Source organism: Micromys minutus, assembly GCF_963924665.1.
Source record: "Micromys minutus genome assembly, chromosome: 2".
Classification (NCBI taxonomy): domain Eukaryota; kingdom Metazoa; phylum Chordata; class Mammalia; order Rodentia; family Muridae; genus Micromys; species Micromys minutus.
This window is the reverse complement of record NC_137971.1, coordinates 12,500,857-12,521,277: the sequence shown is the minus strand read 5'-3', so window position 1 is coordinate 12,521,277 and position 20,421 is coordinate 12,500,857. Positions and strand designations below refer to the sequence as shown.

Below are 20,421 nucleotides of genomic sequence, written 5' to 3'. Positions count from 1 at the left end.
GCGTTGTACTTACCTAAAGCAGTGATAGTTTAGATTTTGAGAGCCTGCCTGTGACCCAACCAAATATACAGCCGGATCACATACCTCCAGCTTTTGTGGATACAGCCTTGTCCCAGCAAAGGATGTACTGGACTTCTGCTGAACATCAAGGGCAGAGTTCCATGCAGGACTTACTTGGCTTTATTTGGTAATTTATTCCAACAAGTCCATCAGAAGTTGAAAGCCTCCAAACACTCAATATCCAGAAAACACTGGCAATACAGTCTGTGTCTTGTCCCAAAATGATCTCTTACTAACTGGAAACTACAGCTTTCAGCCCCTGCCCAGCATCTGGAGAACAATACCACAGTGTCTACTGCACTGATAACTCAGGAAAAGGAACTAATTCAGAGTGATGTTTATAGTGTTTCACACCACCACAAAGGTGTGCCACTGTACGTTAGTGACCATTGTAGTTATGTCAGAGGTAGGATCTCAGAACACTTGCTACCTGGACTTCTGACAGGCAAAAGTCCACAAACTCCAGCTAAGTCTACACAGAAATAACAGGGAAGTTGAGATGGATAAAAGACCTCTGGGGAAACAAAGGAAAAAAAAGATTAGATAAGAGAGAGGAACTGTCTCACCTGTGGTCATATCCTGATGTAAATGCCAGAGGGATCTTGGAGAGGAAGAGAGACAACTCCAGGCATACAGCAAGGTTCCTTTGCTTTATAGAGCTCAAGCGAAGAGGGATGGTGTGGGGAGCCTCTAAGATGTAAGCAAAGGGGGAGTGGAGGATCAGGTAACAAGAACAGAACGTTCTCTAATGCAGAACTATGGTGTCCGCCTGAGAACTGGCAGAGGGCCTTTGGAAGTCTGCTCATGCTATGGAAAAGGATGGCAGTGGGAACGAAGGCCCTGGACTAAGGCTAAGCTTCATTGGGAAGCTGATTGAGCTACATGGGATGAGTTTTTCTTTTACAATAGTATGATAAATGCTGATTACCTCTACCATCTCCAGATGTTTACAAGAGGAGAAGGACTTTGCCGGGTGGATAACGAGAGCAACGTGTTCATTCTTCAGCTCCCTTTATTGCTGTTATGGGCAAAGTCTTGATAAAATAACTGGGCACATGGCCTGTCAGGATGGCGTGAGTCTTCGGAATGTACCATTTCTAGGCCAAGGCTTTCGAGCCCCTGAGGGACAAGACATGAGATTTAATCCCGTGATGATGAGCAGCTTGAAATCTAACAGCAAGATCTCTTTGGAGGTAATGCCTCCTTGGAGAAAATGCCAGAAATAAATAGCAAAGTAGAAGTGGTGATTCCCCACAAAGAGGTGTACCCAGACATACAGATTCATGGGTGCATAGCAATGTGCATCATAGCATTGCTTGCAACAGCAGACTTTACTTTTGATTATTCATATTTTGGGTTTTTTTTTTGAAGATGGAGTATTTTGTGTAACCCCAGATGACCATAAACTTGGAGTTTTGGTGCCCTGGCCCCTGTAGTATTGGAATTAAAGTCCTGCATAATGTACAGTAGATTTTTTCTTTACATAGGGTCTCTTGTATCCTAGGGTAACCTCAAATACTGAGGACAGCCAAAAGGAAATTCTAAAGAACCTGCCTCAACATATAAAGTGTTGGGATTACAAGCATAAGCCACTATGCCTGGATTATATGGTGCTAGAGTTAAACTCAAGAATTTCTTCATGGTAGGCAAAAGTTGTGCCTACCCATCACCATGATAACCAATTTTTAAAGAAAAAGAAGAAAAAAAGAAAGACATTTGTTTTCTTTATAGGTCAATGATTACGTGGATGATGGTATATTCGTGAGCAGAAACGCTATTCAGCAGTTAAAATGCATGCATTAGGACTGGGCATATCTCGGTGTCTTATCCTTGGGTAGAGGAAGTAAAGAATAACTCCTGGAATTGCTCTTATTCAAAAATAAGAGCACGAAATAGAGAAATAGCTCAGTAGGTTCTCATGCATGAGGACCTAAGCTCAAAGGTCTGCTACACTCATCGACAGTTGAGTGTTGGGGGGTGTGTCTGTAATACTGGAGCCCAGTGTCCACTTAGCCTAACAAAATGAGTGAGCTTCAAGTAGTGACAGACCATGTCTTTAAAAATATATGGAAAGTCATAGAAAAAAAATGTTCAGCATTGACTTCTGGCCTTCACACATGGACACACAATGCCGCTCTTACTTTCATGTGTATACACCCACACAAACACACATACACAGCTACAGATCATCACATATACAAATGTGAGAACACACAAAGTTACTTGCTCTTTATAAACCTAATTATCTTAGCAGTTGCTCTTTGATTGTGGACTCCTTGTACTTTGCTGTGTGTTGGAAAGAACAAGTGGGAGAAAATGGTGATAACCACATACCCACAAAACACAACCCCTGGAATATTGAAACACAGCTGTACTCATCTGAACTTAGGTACAAAAGCCAAAACCACATGTCTGTGTAAAACTCACGTGGCGTTGTTCAGGTTAGCTATTCATCAAGCATACTGGTAGGGTACCAGGGAGAGACTGATGATCCCTGCATGTGTGTCACTGTTATGGATTCAGTGACTGGAACTTCCATTTTATGAAGCAGGAGTTTAGATTTGAGGAGCTGCTCTCAGTGTGGTGAGATGAGACTGTTTCTTCCAAGAAACACTCCTGCTCCCACTGGCAGATGTCTGGAGCCCCGAGATACAGGATGGCTTGCTTTCTTGTCAGAGCAAGTTCTGTAGGCACAGCTGCCCTGGCAACAAGGCCAAGTCCTCTCTGCCATCTGCACTCTCCCCAGGCCAAGTAGGCCTACAGGACACTGTGGTCAAGGAGACATGCTATAGCCATGCTGGAAAGGACAGAGTCAAGGATACCTTTGATTCCACATGCTTGCTGGCTCCCTGACATAACTTCAATGAGTGGTGCTTGCTTCTATCTACTTGAATGAGCAGAAACTGCCAGAGGCCCGCAGGAGGCTGAGTTGTAGAGAGCATCCTTTGTTGGGAAGTCTCTCCTCTCAGCAGCCAACTCTGGAGTGGAGCAAAGTAAGTGTGAATCTCTTTGCAGCATGTAGAAAGAGAGTCTATGCATGGTGCCAAGCATGCAGCCTTTGATGGGGCTATTTGGATTCTGGAAGGGAGTTTGTTGTGACATCAGTCATGCAGGGAGCCTTGAGGATTTAGCTCCTTCAAGATGTTTGCTGTAGATAGGATGGGAAAAGTCACTGGCTGGAAAATAATATAGCAATAGGTTGTCGTGATAATAAAATTTAAGGTCCAAAAGCAAGTATGAAATGATCTGCGTTAAATGTCTCATTGTTAATAATAGAGTGGTCCTTGGAAAATATCCTCTCTTCATCCATTTGTGTGTAGATCCTTTGAGATGTATTTTAATAAAGCCCTGACCTTGAGCACATTATCAAGAGCCCAACTTGAGCAACAGTCCCAGTTGGTTGGTTTACAGGAATTCCTCTAGCCTTCATGGACTCTGCCATCCCCGGGTAATAGCTGATCCCCTTGGCCAGCATTCATTAAGAATCTGATTAAGTCTGTTTAGAAAGGAACTGCCCTGCCTCCTGTGCAATTTTCATCGCTGATCCTCACCCTGCTTCTTAGCTATCAATCCAAATTTTTCATGTTGCCTTTGGAATTCAGCCAAATCTCTCTTTCTCATGGCAAAACTCCATTGCAATAACCCATGTGCTCAGTACACTGGTCCTTGGTAGATCTAACTTTGCCATTTTGACAATTGTCAGACGAAGGAGTTTTTGTTGTTGCTGGTTTTTTTTTTTTTTTTTTTTTTTTTTTTTTTTTAATTTGTTTGTTTGTTTCCTCCACAGGCTTAGAGAAGTGTCCTGTCCAGGGGAAATATATTTGCATACATTTCAAATTCAGTTCTAAAATCTGGGTTGGCAGCCTCCAAATTCAGTGTTCTTTTCCTACACAGTGCTGATTTTTATGTTGAAAGGAATGTAGATAAGGTCATTTAAAATGTTTTATTTCTGTTAATAACAGCATGCGTGGCACAGCCTTTGGATGTCATAATTTGTCTGCCACACTGCCTTGGAGAGTAGTGTTGCTCGGGGTGATAGGCTGATGGTGTACTTAACCTTGATTCTAATATGAGTGAATTACTGGTCCTTCCCTGGTACCAAATGCTGTCAGCTATCTGTGACAGTTGTACCAGCATCCAAAGCATCAGGAAGGATTTCTGGAATGAAGTGTTTGGAGTTAATATTAACTTTGGCAGTTGTTTAAGACTGGTGAATAGGTTTGAACAAGTTCATACATCTACTCTCAGAAATAAACACAAAGCAAACCAATACAAGCCTCAATTTATGGAGCACTTGCATTGTACCAGGCATGGTATTGGGCACTGGAGGTTGAAGTGTCACTTGCCCACAGAGAGGTAAAGCCAAGGAAGAAGACATTCTTTAATAAAGATAATGTAGATGAAGCAGTAGGGCAGACACTAAAATTGGAAAGAAAATATACAAAGTGAATGAAAGACACCAGGAACTATGATTAATTCTCCCTGTAGGAAAGTTATAAGGTGGATAGACAGTGCTAGAGTTAGATTTGACAGTTGGATCCAAATTTATCAAGAAAAAATAAGTGAGGGCTGGCCCAGGGAAGGTCGTTAAATGTCGAACAGGATTAGGAGCATTCAGTGAAGCTGGCCAGAAAGGTAATGGCTAGTGATGGGCTCAGTAAGGACTGTGGAGACTGGATTTCAAAGCCTAAGCTTGGAGAATGCTGCTGGACTGAGTGCATGCAGTGGGTCGCGTGCACTCGTGTGAGAGATAGACAGACCTGGGCGAATGGAGAACCACCTACTAACTGCATGGAGGATAGCTGGCAGGGAAGGTAGTACATGTATCTCCAAGCAGAAGACGGTTACGAATGCATGTATGAGCCATACATTGACATGCAAAGGGTTGGGGTAGGAGACAGCATCACAAAGACTCAGAGACAAAGGTGATGTGGAGAGATACAGGCAAAGGGAAAGCCCTGGAGTGACTCTCCCTACTCCGTGCCTGTGGTAGACTCATGAACAAGCCTGGGAAGCCAGCTCCTTGAGGGAGCAATTATTGTGACTATAACTTACTCACACTAGGACATGGTAACCTAGGAAGAGACTGAAAATAACACATTAGTTTCTTTAGTAAGCCTGTGAAGTATATATAATGTCCTTGTTCTGTACCCATTGTAGAAAGGAGAAATAAAACAAAAATCTCTTCATTTTAAACTTTTTAAAATTCTTTCTCTCCCAGGATCCTATTGGGCTTCCTTTGTACCATTATTTTTATATCCTCACAAATTCTGCATGAGCCTGAAGTATCCCCATTTCTCAGATAAGAAGCCTGAGACTACAGAAGCTACAGATCTGGAAATGAATCTGATCCCCCTATCATCAGAGATTTTTTCCCTCCATTGTATCATGTTGCCCTGTGAAGTTATTTGACCCTGAGGAACTTACCTTGTGGGTTAGATGGCAGATTATAAAAGAAATAGTTATGACATTCTTAACGAGTTAGAAAAGGGTCACCGTGTGCTTTGGAGGATGTAGGGCAGGGAAATGAATTCTAGTGTATTTTAAGAGGAATATTAAGTTGTTTAGAGGAAGAAGGGTGGGGAAACTTTATGGAGATAACTCTTAAAGTTTACTACACAGGCTTCTCAGGCTAAGTTAGCTGTGAGCCACAGCAGAACCACATTACTGCTTGAGACTAGATCAAGGCTACGCTAATATCGGATGCCAAAGTCAGTAGGTGTTATAAAGATAGAGATTGAGATCTGAGCTTAGGAGGTATAACACCTCATGATTGCCAAGTCAACTGATGACAGAGAAAGTAAATTGATCTCTAGACCCTCTAAAAAACTAAGGTGGAGGAGTCTCAAGACTAACCAAGGAGGTGCTGGAGATTGGGAGGAGAAAACCTGATGATACTGATTGTGTGAAAAGGAAGGGAGATGTGCGTAGGGTTGCGACCGTGGCTTGAGAGAGTGTGGCAGGGAATCTGCCCTCATGGATCCCATTGTTTGGCCCTTTCTATTATCTAGTATGGAAGAGGAGGAAGGCCACCATGGAAAATAAGCCAATGGTTTGAAAACCCAGTGGGTCTATAGGTCAGTGAATTGACTGCTTTGTCCTTTGAGCCTTTATTTGGCTTTGCATCTGCTCAGCCTACTAGAAATGAGGCTGAAGGGATGATGATCAGGCAGCTAACAGTACCACAGTCAGAATGAGGAATAACTTCAACCGGTTAAATGAAATTGGATTTTTGACCTGTGATATTCTCACGTAAGACAGAATCTCCTCGTGGTGTTGTCTCCTTTAACCACTGCACCAAGAATGCTCTTGGGCAACTCCTGCCTCCGACAACTCTTTTGCTTCAGTTGGCTGTAGTGTAATAGTGAGGAACCCCACCCCCACCCCCTCTTTGGAAAATACTAGCATCTCCCTTTGTGGGTCACACTCACAATATTGTACTGAGTGCTGGATGGTGATCTCTTGTGCCCTGCCCATTGCCACATTCAGAGCCAGGGTAAGCTGCGTGGGAGGAGAGCAATCTCCAGCAGCTTCTTTCTTCACACAACTTCACAAAGGGTAGGAAGTAGGTCTCCGAAAAAGACTGAAAGCAAAGGAGAACAAGTTTAGGAGGAAGAAGACACATTAGTCTAATTGCTGTTCTAAAACTAATGGGGCTTTTTATCTCTAAAGAACACTTTCAAGCACTCAGGTTATTTGGTAACACAGATGTAGGTTGGGGAGGAAAGATCTTGGCTCCCCTTAAATGTAGTCCCTCATTTGATGACATAATCTCTCCTCTTCTTGTTTTCCCTCTTTTAATGCAGGTCAGTAGATTATGGCGCCACCTATGAAAAGCTAAATGACAAAGTGGGTTTGAAGACCGTCCTCAGTTACCTCTACGTCAACCCTACCAACAAAAGGAAGGTAAGAGAAGGGGGTCAGGAGTTCTTGTATCTCCCTTCTGGGTAACAGGGTGGCTCGGAGTTAAGAACAAACACACAACCGCAATCCTACCAATTGTGGAGGACCTACCTCATAAGCAGTCTGTGATTCTACCAAGAGCCTTTATAGTATTAACAATAATTTAAAATGATGGGAGTAGCACTCCTGTGAGATCATATTGCTGTGCATAGAATTCCTCTATGTCTGCATGGTCCTGAGTACTTTCCTATGTCTGTCTTATGTTCCCAGTGAACCCGCTGGGTAGAAACCATTATGGCACTAAAAACAAACCCAGAGAGAGAGAGAGAGAGAGAGAGAGAGAGAGAGAGAGAGAGAGAGAGAGAGAGAGAGAGAGAGAGAGAGAGAGAGAGTAGCTATCTAACTCTCTAGCATGAGCCTGCTTCAAGCTAGAATCTGGAGCTCATTTTTCTCTAGCTTCCTTCTTGCTACCCCTTCTTTATGGGGCAGGGGTAGATAGGTGGAGATTGCAGTGTATTCACAGGGAATCCCTTCCACTAAGAGATGGAGAAGTGGTTTCTAGATTGTTCTTCCTCTAGCTCAGGGTGAGGCAGAGGTAGCGAACGGACTGCCCTGGCTCCAGTAGCTTCCTGATTCTCTGTTTTTCCCTTCACTGTGAGCCAGGATGAGATGAAGGGAGATCAGGCTTTTCTCACGAGGACCCAAGCAGAGCCTGGGGTCTGAATCCCACGAAATGGCAGATGGCTCTAAGAAACAAATACTGTACAGTATATTGGATTTAGAAAGATGTGATTTATCCCCACTGAAAAAGCTTCACTGCTGAGAGACTTAGGTGGATCGGAACCAACGTGAAGATAAAGTCATTTCAATATCTCTAGAACTCTAAGTTTTCCTCTCAGAATTCAGGTTTCATTATTCAGTGGCTTTGCCAAGCCCTCTCTTTTCCCCAAGTAGGCTCAGGGGTGACCTTCTGCTAGCTGTGGAGACATACGGATCTCTGACTCTCACATGACAGTCTCAGTTGTCAGGGATGAGCTTCCATTTACCAAGCAGACCGTCCAGTCTCTGACAGTAGCTGGGTAGTCTAAGTGTGGTTTCAATGATTGTTCATGCTGCCTGACAACCTAACCCAGTCTCATTTCTTCTCATCACATTCTCTCTAATGTCTTTGGAAGAAGAAGAAACTCAAATTCTGGCTCCTGCCACAGCTTTTGTGATGCAAAGACCTGCAGTTCAGGAACCATAAGAGTCCTTCTACCTCCAGAGGAAGGCCAAGTGCCGAAGCCTCCATTACTGGAAGGAATTCTTAGGTGCTGTTAGTGGGTTTAGCTGAATCGTTTCTACTTGTCTGTCCCAAAGTATTGTCACATTCACAATTTTCAGTTGTGTCATTTAAAATGTTGAATATCAGGGCTGGAAGGGATCATAGGCTTTTCTTGGTAAATTTTATTGTGGTTCTTCTTTTTTTTTCTTTTTTTCTTTTTTAAACTGCAACTCCTTTGCCCGTGGGATTGAAGTCCTATACTTCTGCTATAGGAGCATGCCTCTGACATAAAATGTTCACACATTTGGGGAAATTTGTGAGCACCCCAAGTTCCATGAACCCGATTCAAGATGTCAACAGATTATTGGATAGGAACCCTTCATATGTGATGATTTACAAATAGGAAAGCTGAAGGCCTCCAAGGCCCTAGTAGCCAAAAATACTGGTTGTTTTCCTCATTACTATTACAAAATACAGGAGCCCAAGATAAAGCCAGTTAATGATTCCTGGACAGGGTGGCTGGTAGGGGCCAGGATATAGAGGATTTTCATCACCACAGATTTCTTGCCTTCCCTGCCCCACAACATAGATGGAGGTTCATGCATTTTGTAGGGGCTTCCTTAGTGGTTCATGAAAGGTCAGAGCTGTTCACATGTGTTGCTTATCTTGGGTCACATGTGTTTCCTGCTGTCAAGGGTTATACTTGTCACTTATTAGCTCTTCCATGTTTTCTTTACTTCTCCGTAGCATAGTTAGACATTCTTAGACATAAGGGGAATGAAAGGCAGGTCTGGGCAGGCACTTCATGTTCGAAGGAACATAGTACTGACATTTGGAGGTCAATAAACACAGAAAGGATACCGCTGTTTGCCCTTCCCAGAGATGACTTCAGGTTCGGACTGTCCAGAGAAATGTCTCAGATTCTATTGTTAGTAAATAGGAGTTAATCCCATTTCATTGGCTAATAAGAATTATTCCTAAAGTATATGAATTTCCATGGTAGAGGCACTGCTGAGAAACAGTTAAAATGCAGATAGAGATAGAGATAGAGATAGAAATATATATATATATATATATATATATATATAAAGAGAGAGAGAGAGGGGGGGGGGGATTTTTTCTCACTCTGGTCATGGAAAGACAAAGGGTAATTTCATAGCTTTGTTTGTTTTTGAAATGAGCAATAGATTTAACCAACATTTATGGGAATCTTTTGTGATTCCTCAGACTTTTATTTAAGGATGGATAAGATTGTGTTCTCTTTCATTGTTACTATTTGACTTCTATTATACTTGGGGCCCCTGGTCACCCGAGACTAAGACATTACACGTGGTGACATACCTTACCCAGAATGTGTTCTTTAAGAGAAGTCTCTCATCTTTATTCATGGACAAAAGAGAACAAGCCGATATGAAGATATGCATTCGTCCGTTCGTTTCTCTAGGTATCCTGAACTCTGTACCATTAGTATGACCTTGAAATGCAAGTTTTTATTATTTAACTTCTAAAATTCCTTTTAAAATATGTCTAGAATTTAAATCTGTCATTGGCTGGATGCGTTCTTCACCTTTTAGTAAGCAAGAGTCTTTTGATTCCCTCAGTTCCCAGGTTATCTGCAGCTCTCCTTGCTCGATGGCAGTAGGCTCTAGCAGGTTTTGTAGTTAATCTCATGGAAGCACTTGCCTTTCACCTAATGAGTTATTTATTTAACAGATGGCCACTGCTTTCCTTGGAGGCTGTGAACCCATCAGATGAGATCTGTTGCTCCCGGCAAAACTGTAAATTGTGCTTTTATTTATATAGTTGGTCATAAAAGTAACCATTGGCTTTTAATTTTGTTGATGCATTTTTTTCCTCCTTTGAGAACAAAACATTTTCCAAATCTTCATAGTTAATAAACCATTAATCTCATGGCAGAAGTGCTTGTGTGTATATAGTTGCCTTCTCAGTGACGCTCTTTGGAAGGGATAACTGAACTTACAGTGCAACCCCTTCTCGTGGGAAGCTGCATCTACAATGTCCTCTCTCTTCCCCGGAGCCCCTTGGAAAGCAAAAAGAGAGTGGAGCAGACAGACTTTGGTCAGTTTTTCTCTGCCTTCACTACTGTGCGTGTTGGATCTGTTCTTACTGTCCTGAGGGGAACATTTGGTGGATAAGGCTTGAGGAAGTTGGACTTGAGGCTTATAGTATAGATTTTTCTTACAGGCTGTGGATAGGATGTCACCGTATCATCTGGCAGGTGTTAGGATTCTAAGTGAGCATATTGATAAGAGACACCTAGAACTTCTCTCATGGTCCCCAGCCAATGATATTGTGGTATGAGAACCATTTGAATGACCTTGGCCTACTTCATTGGCATTTGATATGGATTCTGGAAATTGACGATAAATAGTTCATCACCTGGGTTTGAGCTTGACTCTGCTGAGGTAATCCAGTATTGCCAAATGTCTCTGCCTCTGGCACTTGGCAGCTGAAGAACAGAGAATTGGATCTGGAAACAGGAGTCTGGCAGGCTTGCCCCAGTAGAGTAGAGCTCTGTTATTGAGGGGCTGTTGAGTACCAGCCTTTAGCTTCCTGCTCTCCTTACAGGAAATAAACATCCCTGGGTCCTGAGAATTTATTATTGTCACTTGAGTCTTGTCCTCAGGCCCATGCAGTATGACAAGTGTCAGGGTCAAGGCTGTTTACCAGATCTCTGTTTTGTACAGCCTGGCTGATGGCTGGTCATGTCCCAGCCAGAGAGGCTTCATTCCCATCCGCGATTCTGTCTGAAAAAAAAAAATCATCTTTGAGTGGACAGGGAATCACAGGCATGTTGTGGTCTAATTGCTCTGGCTTAAAAGCCACTGCCACCTGCAGTTTTAGAGACGGTGTTGGGAAAGACAAGGATAATACACAGATCTCATGGCCCAGGGATGTGAGTGGATCCCTGTAGTGTGCAAGTATGTCACCCCTCTGTGTGTGTGTGTGTGTGTGTGTGTGTGTGTGTGTGTGTGTGTGTGTGTGTGGTGTAGTGGATCAGACATTAGAATAGAGTCACAACTTCCTTATATTGAGCTTCTAATAAATTCCATGTACAGGGCTAAGTTCAGTACTATAGTATCTAAGGCCGTTTACTTGAGTCTGAAGTCTGTTGTACAGATGAAGAAGCCAAGGTTCAAACAGATGCTAACGTAGTTGTAAAATACTCGGTAAGAGGTGTCTGTGATGTGACTCCCTTTCCTTCTCTCTGGCCATAGAGCTCGGCTGGCTATGCCACAGGTATTGAGCTCAAGAGACTTGCAGTTTCTTGTGTTAGCAGAAGGACCTGGGGTCACCTGAGGTTTTCTGCTCATTAGTATTGAAGGATTAGCAGTTTCTGAGATGCAGAGAGGTGTGTGAGATCCTCCATTGCTAATTGATTTGCCAGTGAGAAGGATAATTACTTCCAGGCTGTGCTACAGAAATGCAGTGGGGATTGCCAGTCAGACTTTTCTGATGAGCACGCTGTCTTAACAAAGTTGCTGCAGAGGCGTTGTATGCATGACCAACAAGTTGCACAGGCCCGTGCCATTGTCCAGATGCAGCAGCAGAAACCATGAGATTTCTGCTTTCCCTGACTCCATGTCCCTGGATGGTGTTGGGGAGGGGGAAATGAAGCGGTGGGGCACCATCCCTGCAACTCACAGATCTTCTCTTATGCTACAGTAACCTGGAAAACATTGGTCCTTTCAAAGCAACTTGTCTTGTCCTTGTGAGGACATCTGTTAAGTGTTTATCTCTAAGCCAAGAGTCTGGGGAGAAAGAGTTTATGATTATAAAGCAGATGCACTCCTGTCAGATATGTATACACAGATTCAGAGATGCAAACTCCAGTGCATGCAGAGGTCAGCAGGACCCTGGTCAGGTAGCATTGGTTGTGTTCCGGGATGGCTGTCAGCCTAGGACACTAGCAGCCCAGAGTAGCTGGAGATGGCTAACAAACTTTATTTTTTTTAAATCAGATTTTCATAAGAGATGTCCTCTACAGATTTTCACTTGAAATCTTTCTGGAGATACTTTCAGATGATGCCCAGCTCAAGGCTTGAGATGGAAGGATGAACCAAAGTTGCTTCGAACCATTATTCAGTATGATGGGAAAGGTCACACGTGGAAGGTTGGTATAGGCAACATGGCCTTTGGCAGGTAAAGGATAACACTCAGAGCAGCCACTAGAGCCAGTACTGGCTGTTAGCAGCATCATGATTCCAGATGAGAAGCCAGGCTTCCCTAGATCCCCACTGCCTGACCACTTCCAACAGGGATTAAGGCTGACTGCATACTTTGACTGACAGCTCCTGCCAGATCTTGGACTCGACATGGCCTCTAGAAGCCTGACTGTTTAGAAAGCTCCAGTTGTACCTCTTGCTCAGGAAGCACCACCACCTTCTTCCCAGACTCTTAAAACCAAACCAGCCGACTTCCCCGGGTGAGATTGATTGCTGGCTGGGCTGATGGAGAGAAATGGCTCTGCTCCTGTTCCTTCTCAGCCCCCTTGTTCTTCTTGTCTCAAAAATTAACACAGCTACTAGAGGGTTAGAGCAGTGTGTCAGGAGACGTGTTTAGGGACAATAAAATGTGAAGAGAGGAGTGCAGAAATAAAAAGATGCAAGTTTGCTTACCGAGTACAAGTCTGACCCTTTTTCTTGCTGTGACCAGAAAGAGAATCAGATAATACCACTATGGCCTTCCTCACCACGGAGTAAAGAATCCATCATAAGGAGAGACAGTGGTTCCTAAGCTCTTGTCTTCCTTTGCAAGTGTGGCTGAGTCTAAGCGTGCTTTGATTCAACTAATCACCCAAAGGAAAATGAACTCAGTGTAATTCTTGGAAATTCATTCTTTAGTCGAAAATTCCCTCTCTCAGCAAATGCAGGTATGTGGGTCCCTTATAAATTACTGCAGCATGCTGTAGCCAAGAATTTATTTAAAGGCTCATTAAAATGATTGCTGTTTTTTTTTCTTTTGCATTTTATTTGGAAATGGGAGGAATATAAACCCATCGCTTGGCTTTTCTCCAAAGTGCCCTTTAGGCTTTCTTAACAACTATATTATCTTCTTAAAAAGAAAGCAAAATAAAATTCCAGCTGTTTAAGAGGAATAATAAAATTAGCTACTTACTACACTTTATGAGAGATTTATGTTTGCCCACCATTTTTTTTTTAATTTTATTTTTATTAGGCTGAGGTTTTCGTCCGTGTGTTGAGGATTTCAACAAAGTATCATGGAATTCAGGGTTCAGAGCTATGGGAAGTGGGATTATCTTTTCTTCTGTGTAGTGTCAGGATTAAAAGGAAGTGTGTGTTTCTGGATGGTGCACGAGTGGCTGTTCCTGTTTGCCCACTTGGATCATCTGAGTATCAACGATGCTCAAGCAATCCATTCAAGCAATTGTCCACCAAGGGTACAGGGCAAAGTTGGAAGCAGGCAGCTGAAGGGCAAACTTGAAGGAGAGGGCATTGTGCTGCAGCTCAGGGAGAGAATAAACATGGACGTCTTGGGTGGCAGCTGGCAGCTGGCAGCTAAGAGTTCTGTACTTTGAAGGCTTTTAGAAAGAAGGTGACATCTCTCAGTTTGAATGAATAAAATATGGAGGGCTGGAGCAATGGCTTAGTGTTCTGAGCACCCACTGTTTTCCAGAGGCCCAGAGGGGCATCTCCTGCACCCACCACATCCGGCAGTTCATAGCTCCCTCTAACTCCAGGAGACCCAGCACCATCTTCTGGCCGCTCTGAGGACTTGCACACATGTCACATACATGTACTCCCCCACCCACATCTTAAAATAATATGATTCTTTTAAAAACGGAATGAAATGTGGTGTTCATACAGGAGCCTGACATCATCGGAGGCTGTTAAGAGGTGTGGGCAACAACCGGAAATGAGTTTGTCATTTAGAGGAGGCAAAAGACTGGACAGTTTTATACAGAAGTCGAGGCAGAGGAGCACCAACAGGTGTATTGGGTTTTGAAGCTGTGAGAGAGAGAGAGAGAGAGAGAGAGAGAGAGAGAGAGAGAAGAGATATTCTTATCTCCCCACTCCATGACTCAGGAGTGCGGCTAGTACCAACCACAGAGAGGTTTAAGAGCTGTGGCTGCTTCCTGAAGAAGCCCTCACCATAAGAACTGTGCAAAAAAGGCTGGGGCCCTGACTGTTGGACCAATGAGGTAAGTGATTGGAGACATTACAATTATCTTTGCTGCCCAGTCCTCAGCGACCTCCAGGGTGTGCCTTCTGAGCATTGCAAACAACAAACAAACAAAAAGAAAGGTGTTAGCAAGAGTTCTCAGGAGCCTGATGCTGAGTTCCTCCTGACATTCTGGTGTACACAGAATAAGCATCTCACTGCTCCTGAGCTACATACAGTAACAAAAACCACCATCAGTACCCCAAGGGAAAGAAATGGCTTTTCTTTTATTCCTTCCTTGGTGAACCCGAGCATGTGAGGTGGCTGCCCCTGCCAGCACGCATGCTTCCCCAGCCTCTGGCCTGCACTTCTATTACTAGCCCAGGGGCATAAGAACAGAAGTAATTATGTAGAACACATTCTGCTGGTGAGTGTGCCCAGGTAATGAGGGCGTGAGTCCTGCGAGCCTTGTATCAGCCACGGTTCTCAGACACAGCTTCAGAGTCAGGGAGTCTGTATTCCCTAAGTTGTGGTCTGAGCTAGTAGACGGAGACCTTTAGCCACCAGGACAAATGGAAGTCTGTGCTCCTATTAGCAGACCTATGAGCCCTATCCGGAGTGCAGATACATTAGCCCTATAATCCCACAGCACAAGTCTCACTCTGAGAAATGGCTTGGCTCTTCTATGGTGACCAAACAGAGGGAAGAGATGATCCAGCGAAGGCAGTTATGAGAAATGCCCAGGACTGTCTCCTGACTAAGCTGCTAGGCATAGAAAGGCAGTGGATTGACCAGGAATTCTTATGTGCTAGACCCAGAAAGGCCAATGGATGCACTTGAATCAGGGAAAGAGATTCAAGGACAGCCCATGCTCCTCTTGCTGTGTGACCTGAAATGTTTTATTTAATTTCTTGAAGCCTCTGATGTTTTTGCATCTTTATGGATGCTGGTAGCATTTTTTTGTTTTTCAGAATAGCCCTAAGAATTGAATGACAGGAGACGCATGCAGAGCGTCTGTTATAAAGCAGGGGCACCCGGGGTATACCTTTCTTTCCTCCAGCTAAATGATCTCTTAGACCTTTTCTTTTGTTCAGTGATAACCTCCAGCTCCCAGGTGCTCTCTGTCTGTGTAGCATACTTCCATCCTGGGAGAAAAAAAAATCTATGCCCTCCTCAATCTAGCTTTAGGCAAAGTCCTTTCAAGTTCTTTAACAAAAAGTTATTTTCTTTGTGTTCCTTCTGCTTCTCACCCTGTCCCCCCCTTTCATCAATCAACCCCTGGGTCGGATGTTATTTAACCAGGTAGAAGTTTAGCTTAATGTTTTAGCAGCTCAGACAAGTATATACAAGGCATTTCCACCCTTCATTTCCTAATTCCTAGTTGACAAGGAGAACTATCTAGAGCATTAACTCGTATTCTGGTCTGCCTGCTCCAGAACTTCTGACTGCCCCTTTCTCACTGTATATCACATCAAACTCTACCCGATCCTCCATCATTGCGTGGCCCCTCCACCAACTCTGCCTCCAACTGTGCAGACACATGTCAGATACCTTCCTGACTACAGTTTAGTTCCTCAGACACTGTGTGTCTATAGAACTTTCTGTGGAACTGGAGGTCTGGGCATTGACAGCTCAGACCTCACACTAGCAGATATGCTTAAGGGCAGTGTTCATTTGGAAGAGAGAGATAGGAGAGAGCTAGCGGACCCAAATCTGAGGAGTTTGGTTATACAAGCTGTAACTGGCCAGGCACTGGGACCAGAGATTAGTTTCTGATTAGACATTAGGAAGGGGAATTGTCACTGGTGCTTATTAAGCATTTTGGTCATGTAAAAAACATCAGAATTTTTACTTATTCATCCTTCTAATGAAATTGATTTAAAAAAAATGATAAGAAGAGAAACTCATCAAGTCTTCCCAGCCACTTAAGAGAAAAACTGGTTTTAGTGACTCTCAGAGTACCAAGGAATTACCCAGAAGGACACTGTTCAGGCACTGCACTAAGGAGAAAGCTGAGGGCCGAGAGTAGGCAGTGCTGAGGACTTAGAAATCCTAGAGTTTCCAGGGCACTGGTATTAGGAGAGTTCGGGTCAAGTCTTCAGGCCAGGGTAACTGTGGAGGAGAATTTGCCCATGGGCGCATGGTTACTACATCAAGTCCACAGGACCACGTGGACTCAGAATAGCCATCAACAGCAAGATCAGAAAAGAGCTGGAGCCATTTAACAACGAGAAACACTCCAAACAAGGTAGCGTTTGCTTACATTTGAAGAGCAAGATGTGGCACCAAACAGAAAGGCTAGCCTTAAGGAAGAAACTGGAAAGTATAGAACCTAATTGGAACAGAAAGTGTAGACCAAGTCTAGAATTCTATATTAAGAAAATGAAAGGTTAGTTTATTTTTTCTTTACAGCACCTTGGCCTGTAGGGATGGTATCACTTGACTGATTAATAAAGCAGCCAGGCTGGGCTAGACAAGGACAGACAGGCACAGAAGAAGAGTAGCAGAAAGATGGGATGCAATTATCCAAAGTGGTCTTTGGCCTGAACCTCTGGTCTTCCATCATCCCGGAAGAGGTGACGGCAGCAGATATATGCAGGGAAAAATTTTTCTGACTGCACTCTGAACCTTCAAAGGAGCAATCTGATGTCAGAGCAGAGTTTCACACAGGCTGTTTGGAAATTGGGTGTGGAAAAATGAACCTCTGGCTTCCTGGTCTCAGCTTCCCCACTTTGATCCCAAGTCAAAGAACATTAGCATTCGTGACCTCAAGGGAGGACAGGCTTGCAGACAGAAGGTTGTAAAAAGTTATTTCTCTGTGCAGATTTTTCTCAACATTAATAGCTTCTTGATGTGGCTGTCTGGAAACCTGTCTTACTTCAGCTGGACCCATTGCCAGTCGCAAATGGTTTGAAGCAGTCTACATCACTTCGCATCTTGAGTGGCTATAAAGAACATTTCTCTTTAGTCTCATAGCTGGTTGCATGGCAGTCTCTCCATGCTGAATCTGCCCTAGGAGATTAAGGCAGGAGCTTGAAGCTTGAACCATCAACCTAGACAAGCAGAAAATATGAAGAGTAAAGATGCATGCAAATCTGAGAAATGCCGTGCTGGCGTAGACTGGAATCACCACTTCAATCATACAAGTCTGATTTTAGGAACCTTCCACAGAGTCTCCAGTGGAAGATGCCCATGCTTTCTCTTGTAGAGTCTGAGCTCTTAGGTGTAGCTGTCTAGGTCTGAACTTGCCCTATTCCACCATATATGTTCTATTTATTATCTGGGACAAGTTTTAATTGTTTAAAACTTCAGAGCATTTTATAAAACTGGGCATCTTTCCTGCCTCCCTGTGTTAGCTGACACGCTGTGGCTCTATGACATACAGAAACTGGACCTCTCTTCCTGAAAGGTAGGAAGTTGACTGACCACCCTGTGTGATAAAATTTCAAGTTTCAAGCTCCAGTTTGAATTCTCTGAATCAGTGACATCATCTAGCACACAGTTCTTTGTATCTCTCTTCTCCAGTAGCCACAGATTAGAAGACATCCAAAAGTATGACACAAGGTATTTTAAACAAGGGGGTATCTCTCAGAAGCCCACAGCTTCCAGGATAGCATTGTGTTAGCATGCTTCCATTTAGATATGCTGGCTTAGGATAAGCTGTATGTTGCTCAGACTCATCTCAAATGGAGGGCAAAGCCAAATTAAAATAGGTGGTCTATACCAAGAAGAAGAGGCATAGCAAAGTAGTAAAGCCCACCACACTGTCTCATGGGATCTTTTGAACATCAGATGAAATAAACCATGTAAGTTTATCATCTTTCTTATTTTCCATCTTTTCTGCCTTTTCTGTTTTGGCAAGTGATCATTTCACCTAGCAAGAGCATACTTCTTTTATTTTCTTTTCTTTTTATTAAATAGTTTATGTATTTACATTTCAAATGTTATCCCCTTTCCCAGTTCCTTTTTCTCCCATATCCCCTCCTCCTTATTCTGTGAGGATGCTTCCTCTCACATCTACCCAATCATATCACAACACCCTAGCATTCCCCTACACTTGGGAAACAAGGCTTCACAGCACCAAGAGATTCTCCTCCTATTGATGCCAGAAAACACCATCCTCTGTTACATATGTGGCTGGAGCCATGGGTCCCTCCATGTGTATTCTTTGGTTGGTGGTTTAGTGCCTGGGAACTCTGAGGGTCTATTTGGTTGAAATTGTTGTTCTTCCTATTAGGTTGCAAAACCCTTCAGCTCCTTCAGTCCTTTCTCTGTCTCCTCCATTGGGATCCCTGTTTTCAGTCTGATGGTTAGCTGCAAGCATCTTAATCTGTCTCAATAAGGCTCTGGCAGAGCCTCTCAGGAGACATCCATATCAGGCTCCTGTCAGTAAGCACTTCTTGGCATCAGCAATAGTGACTGGGTTATGTGACTGTATATGGGATGGATCTCTAGGTGGGGCAGGCTCTGCATGGCCTTTCCTTCAGTCTCTGCTCCACTCTTTGGCCCTGTATTTCCTCCCATTAATATTTTGTTCCCCCTTCTAAGAAGGACTTGAAGCACCCACATTTTGGGCTTCCTTCTTCTTGAGCTTCATATAATTTATGATAGCAGATGCTGGCAAAGATGTGGAGAAAGAGGAACACTACTCCATTTTGGGTAGGATTGCAAGCTGGTACATCCACTCTGGAAGTCAGTCTGGTGGTTCCTCACAAAGATGCTCCAACATATAACAAGGACACATGTTCCACTTTGTTCATAGCAGTCTTATCTGTACTAGCCAGAAGCTGGAAAAAACCCAGATGTCCTTCAACAGAGGAATGGATGCAGAACTTGTGGTACATTTACACAATAGAGTACTTCTTAGCTATTAAAAACAATGACTTCATGAAATTCTTAGGCAAATGGATGGAAATAGAAAATGTCATCTTGAGTAGCATAATCCAGACACAAAAGAACACACACGGTATACACTCACGGATAAGTGGAAATTGCCCCAAAATTCGGAACACCCAAGAGCATACTTCTGTTTCACCATTTAGCATAAATGTTCCAAGATATCTTCCTGATACTCCAGTATCTAATCTCATTTGAAATGCTAGATAGAATTCTAGACCCAACTCATGAACTCATATAGCTATAAATGGGTTGATTGTTTTCGATAGTATAAGGTAATTACAAAGTTCCAGAATCTCAGAACCTTCCTATCCCGTGTTTCCTTTTCTTCCCCCTCCAAGTTGTGGCACTGTAGTCTGGAGAAGGCTGGAGATGCTGATTAGCCCCAGCTTCTGTGGGTTGCTGTTCCAAACAGGGTCACACAATTAATCTGAGAGTTGGGAAATTTGTCCTACAATGTCATTTCTTCATATAGGTCACAAACTTAACTCAGAATCAAGCATGCAGCAGATGCACCACGTCTTCCCTGAAGCTAAGGCACTACATGTGATGTCATACTATGCAGTAGTTGCAGAGGGACTTACATACCTTGGTCAGACTTAGGACTATTGAATGTCATAAATTTCAGTGTGCTTACTGTACATGCATTGTATTACTGAAATATTACGGTTTAATGATGAAGAAACAGGCTCTTCCTTTCCTGCTATCATTTCTCACACTTAGCTATCAAATTAGTACATCTTTTACTGGATTGTGCTGGCATGTTTGATTTTTAAAATTGCTGTTTGCGTTGCTGACTTGTTTCATAAAAATTGTTAAATGAACTTTGGATTGGGATTAGGAAAGAAATTTAAAACAATTCCTGAAGTGGCCCTAAAAAATACCTCTGCCGTTTATATTGCCTGCTTATTTAGAGTTACTCTTTCAACACTGGAGTTTATAAAATCAAAATTCTGACCAACATTGAAAAATATTGACTGAAGCTGCCATTTTGCCTTCAGGATCAAGTATTTAGCCAGGGATTTATTACTTATGAAAATAAACAAACACATCTTGCTAGTATGCATTTTTCTGTCATCAATCAATGATAAAATATATGCATAGTAAAATTGTTTTAAGATTAAATTTCTGTTAATTGTTATAGTACATGTTTG

General features: G+C 43.0%; 1 protein-coding gene across 1 annotated transcript in view; it reads left to right on the top strand.

Moving 5' to 3' along the window:
* The window catches only part of SORCS3 (sortilin related VPS10 domain containing receptor 3), a gene marked incomplete at both ends in the record, with an annotated part of 603,941 nt that overhangs the window by 261,979 nt on the left and 321,541 nt on the right, over positions 1-20,421 (top strand). Inside the window, one exon of the mRNA XM_080913549.1 lies at positions 6,867-6,966. Within this exon, the coding sequence (XP_080769675.1) occupies positions 6,867-6,966 (100 nt within the window). The remainder of the gene's footprint in view (positions 1-6,866; positions 6,967-20,421) is intronic.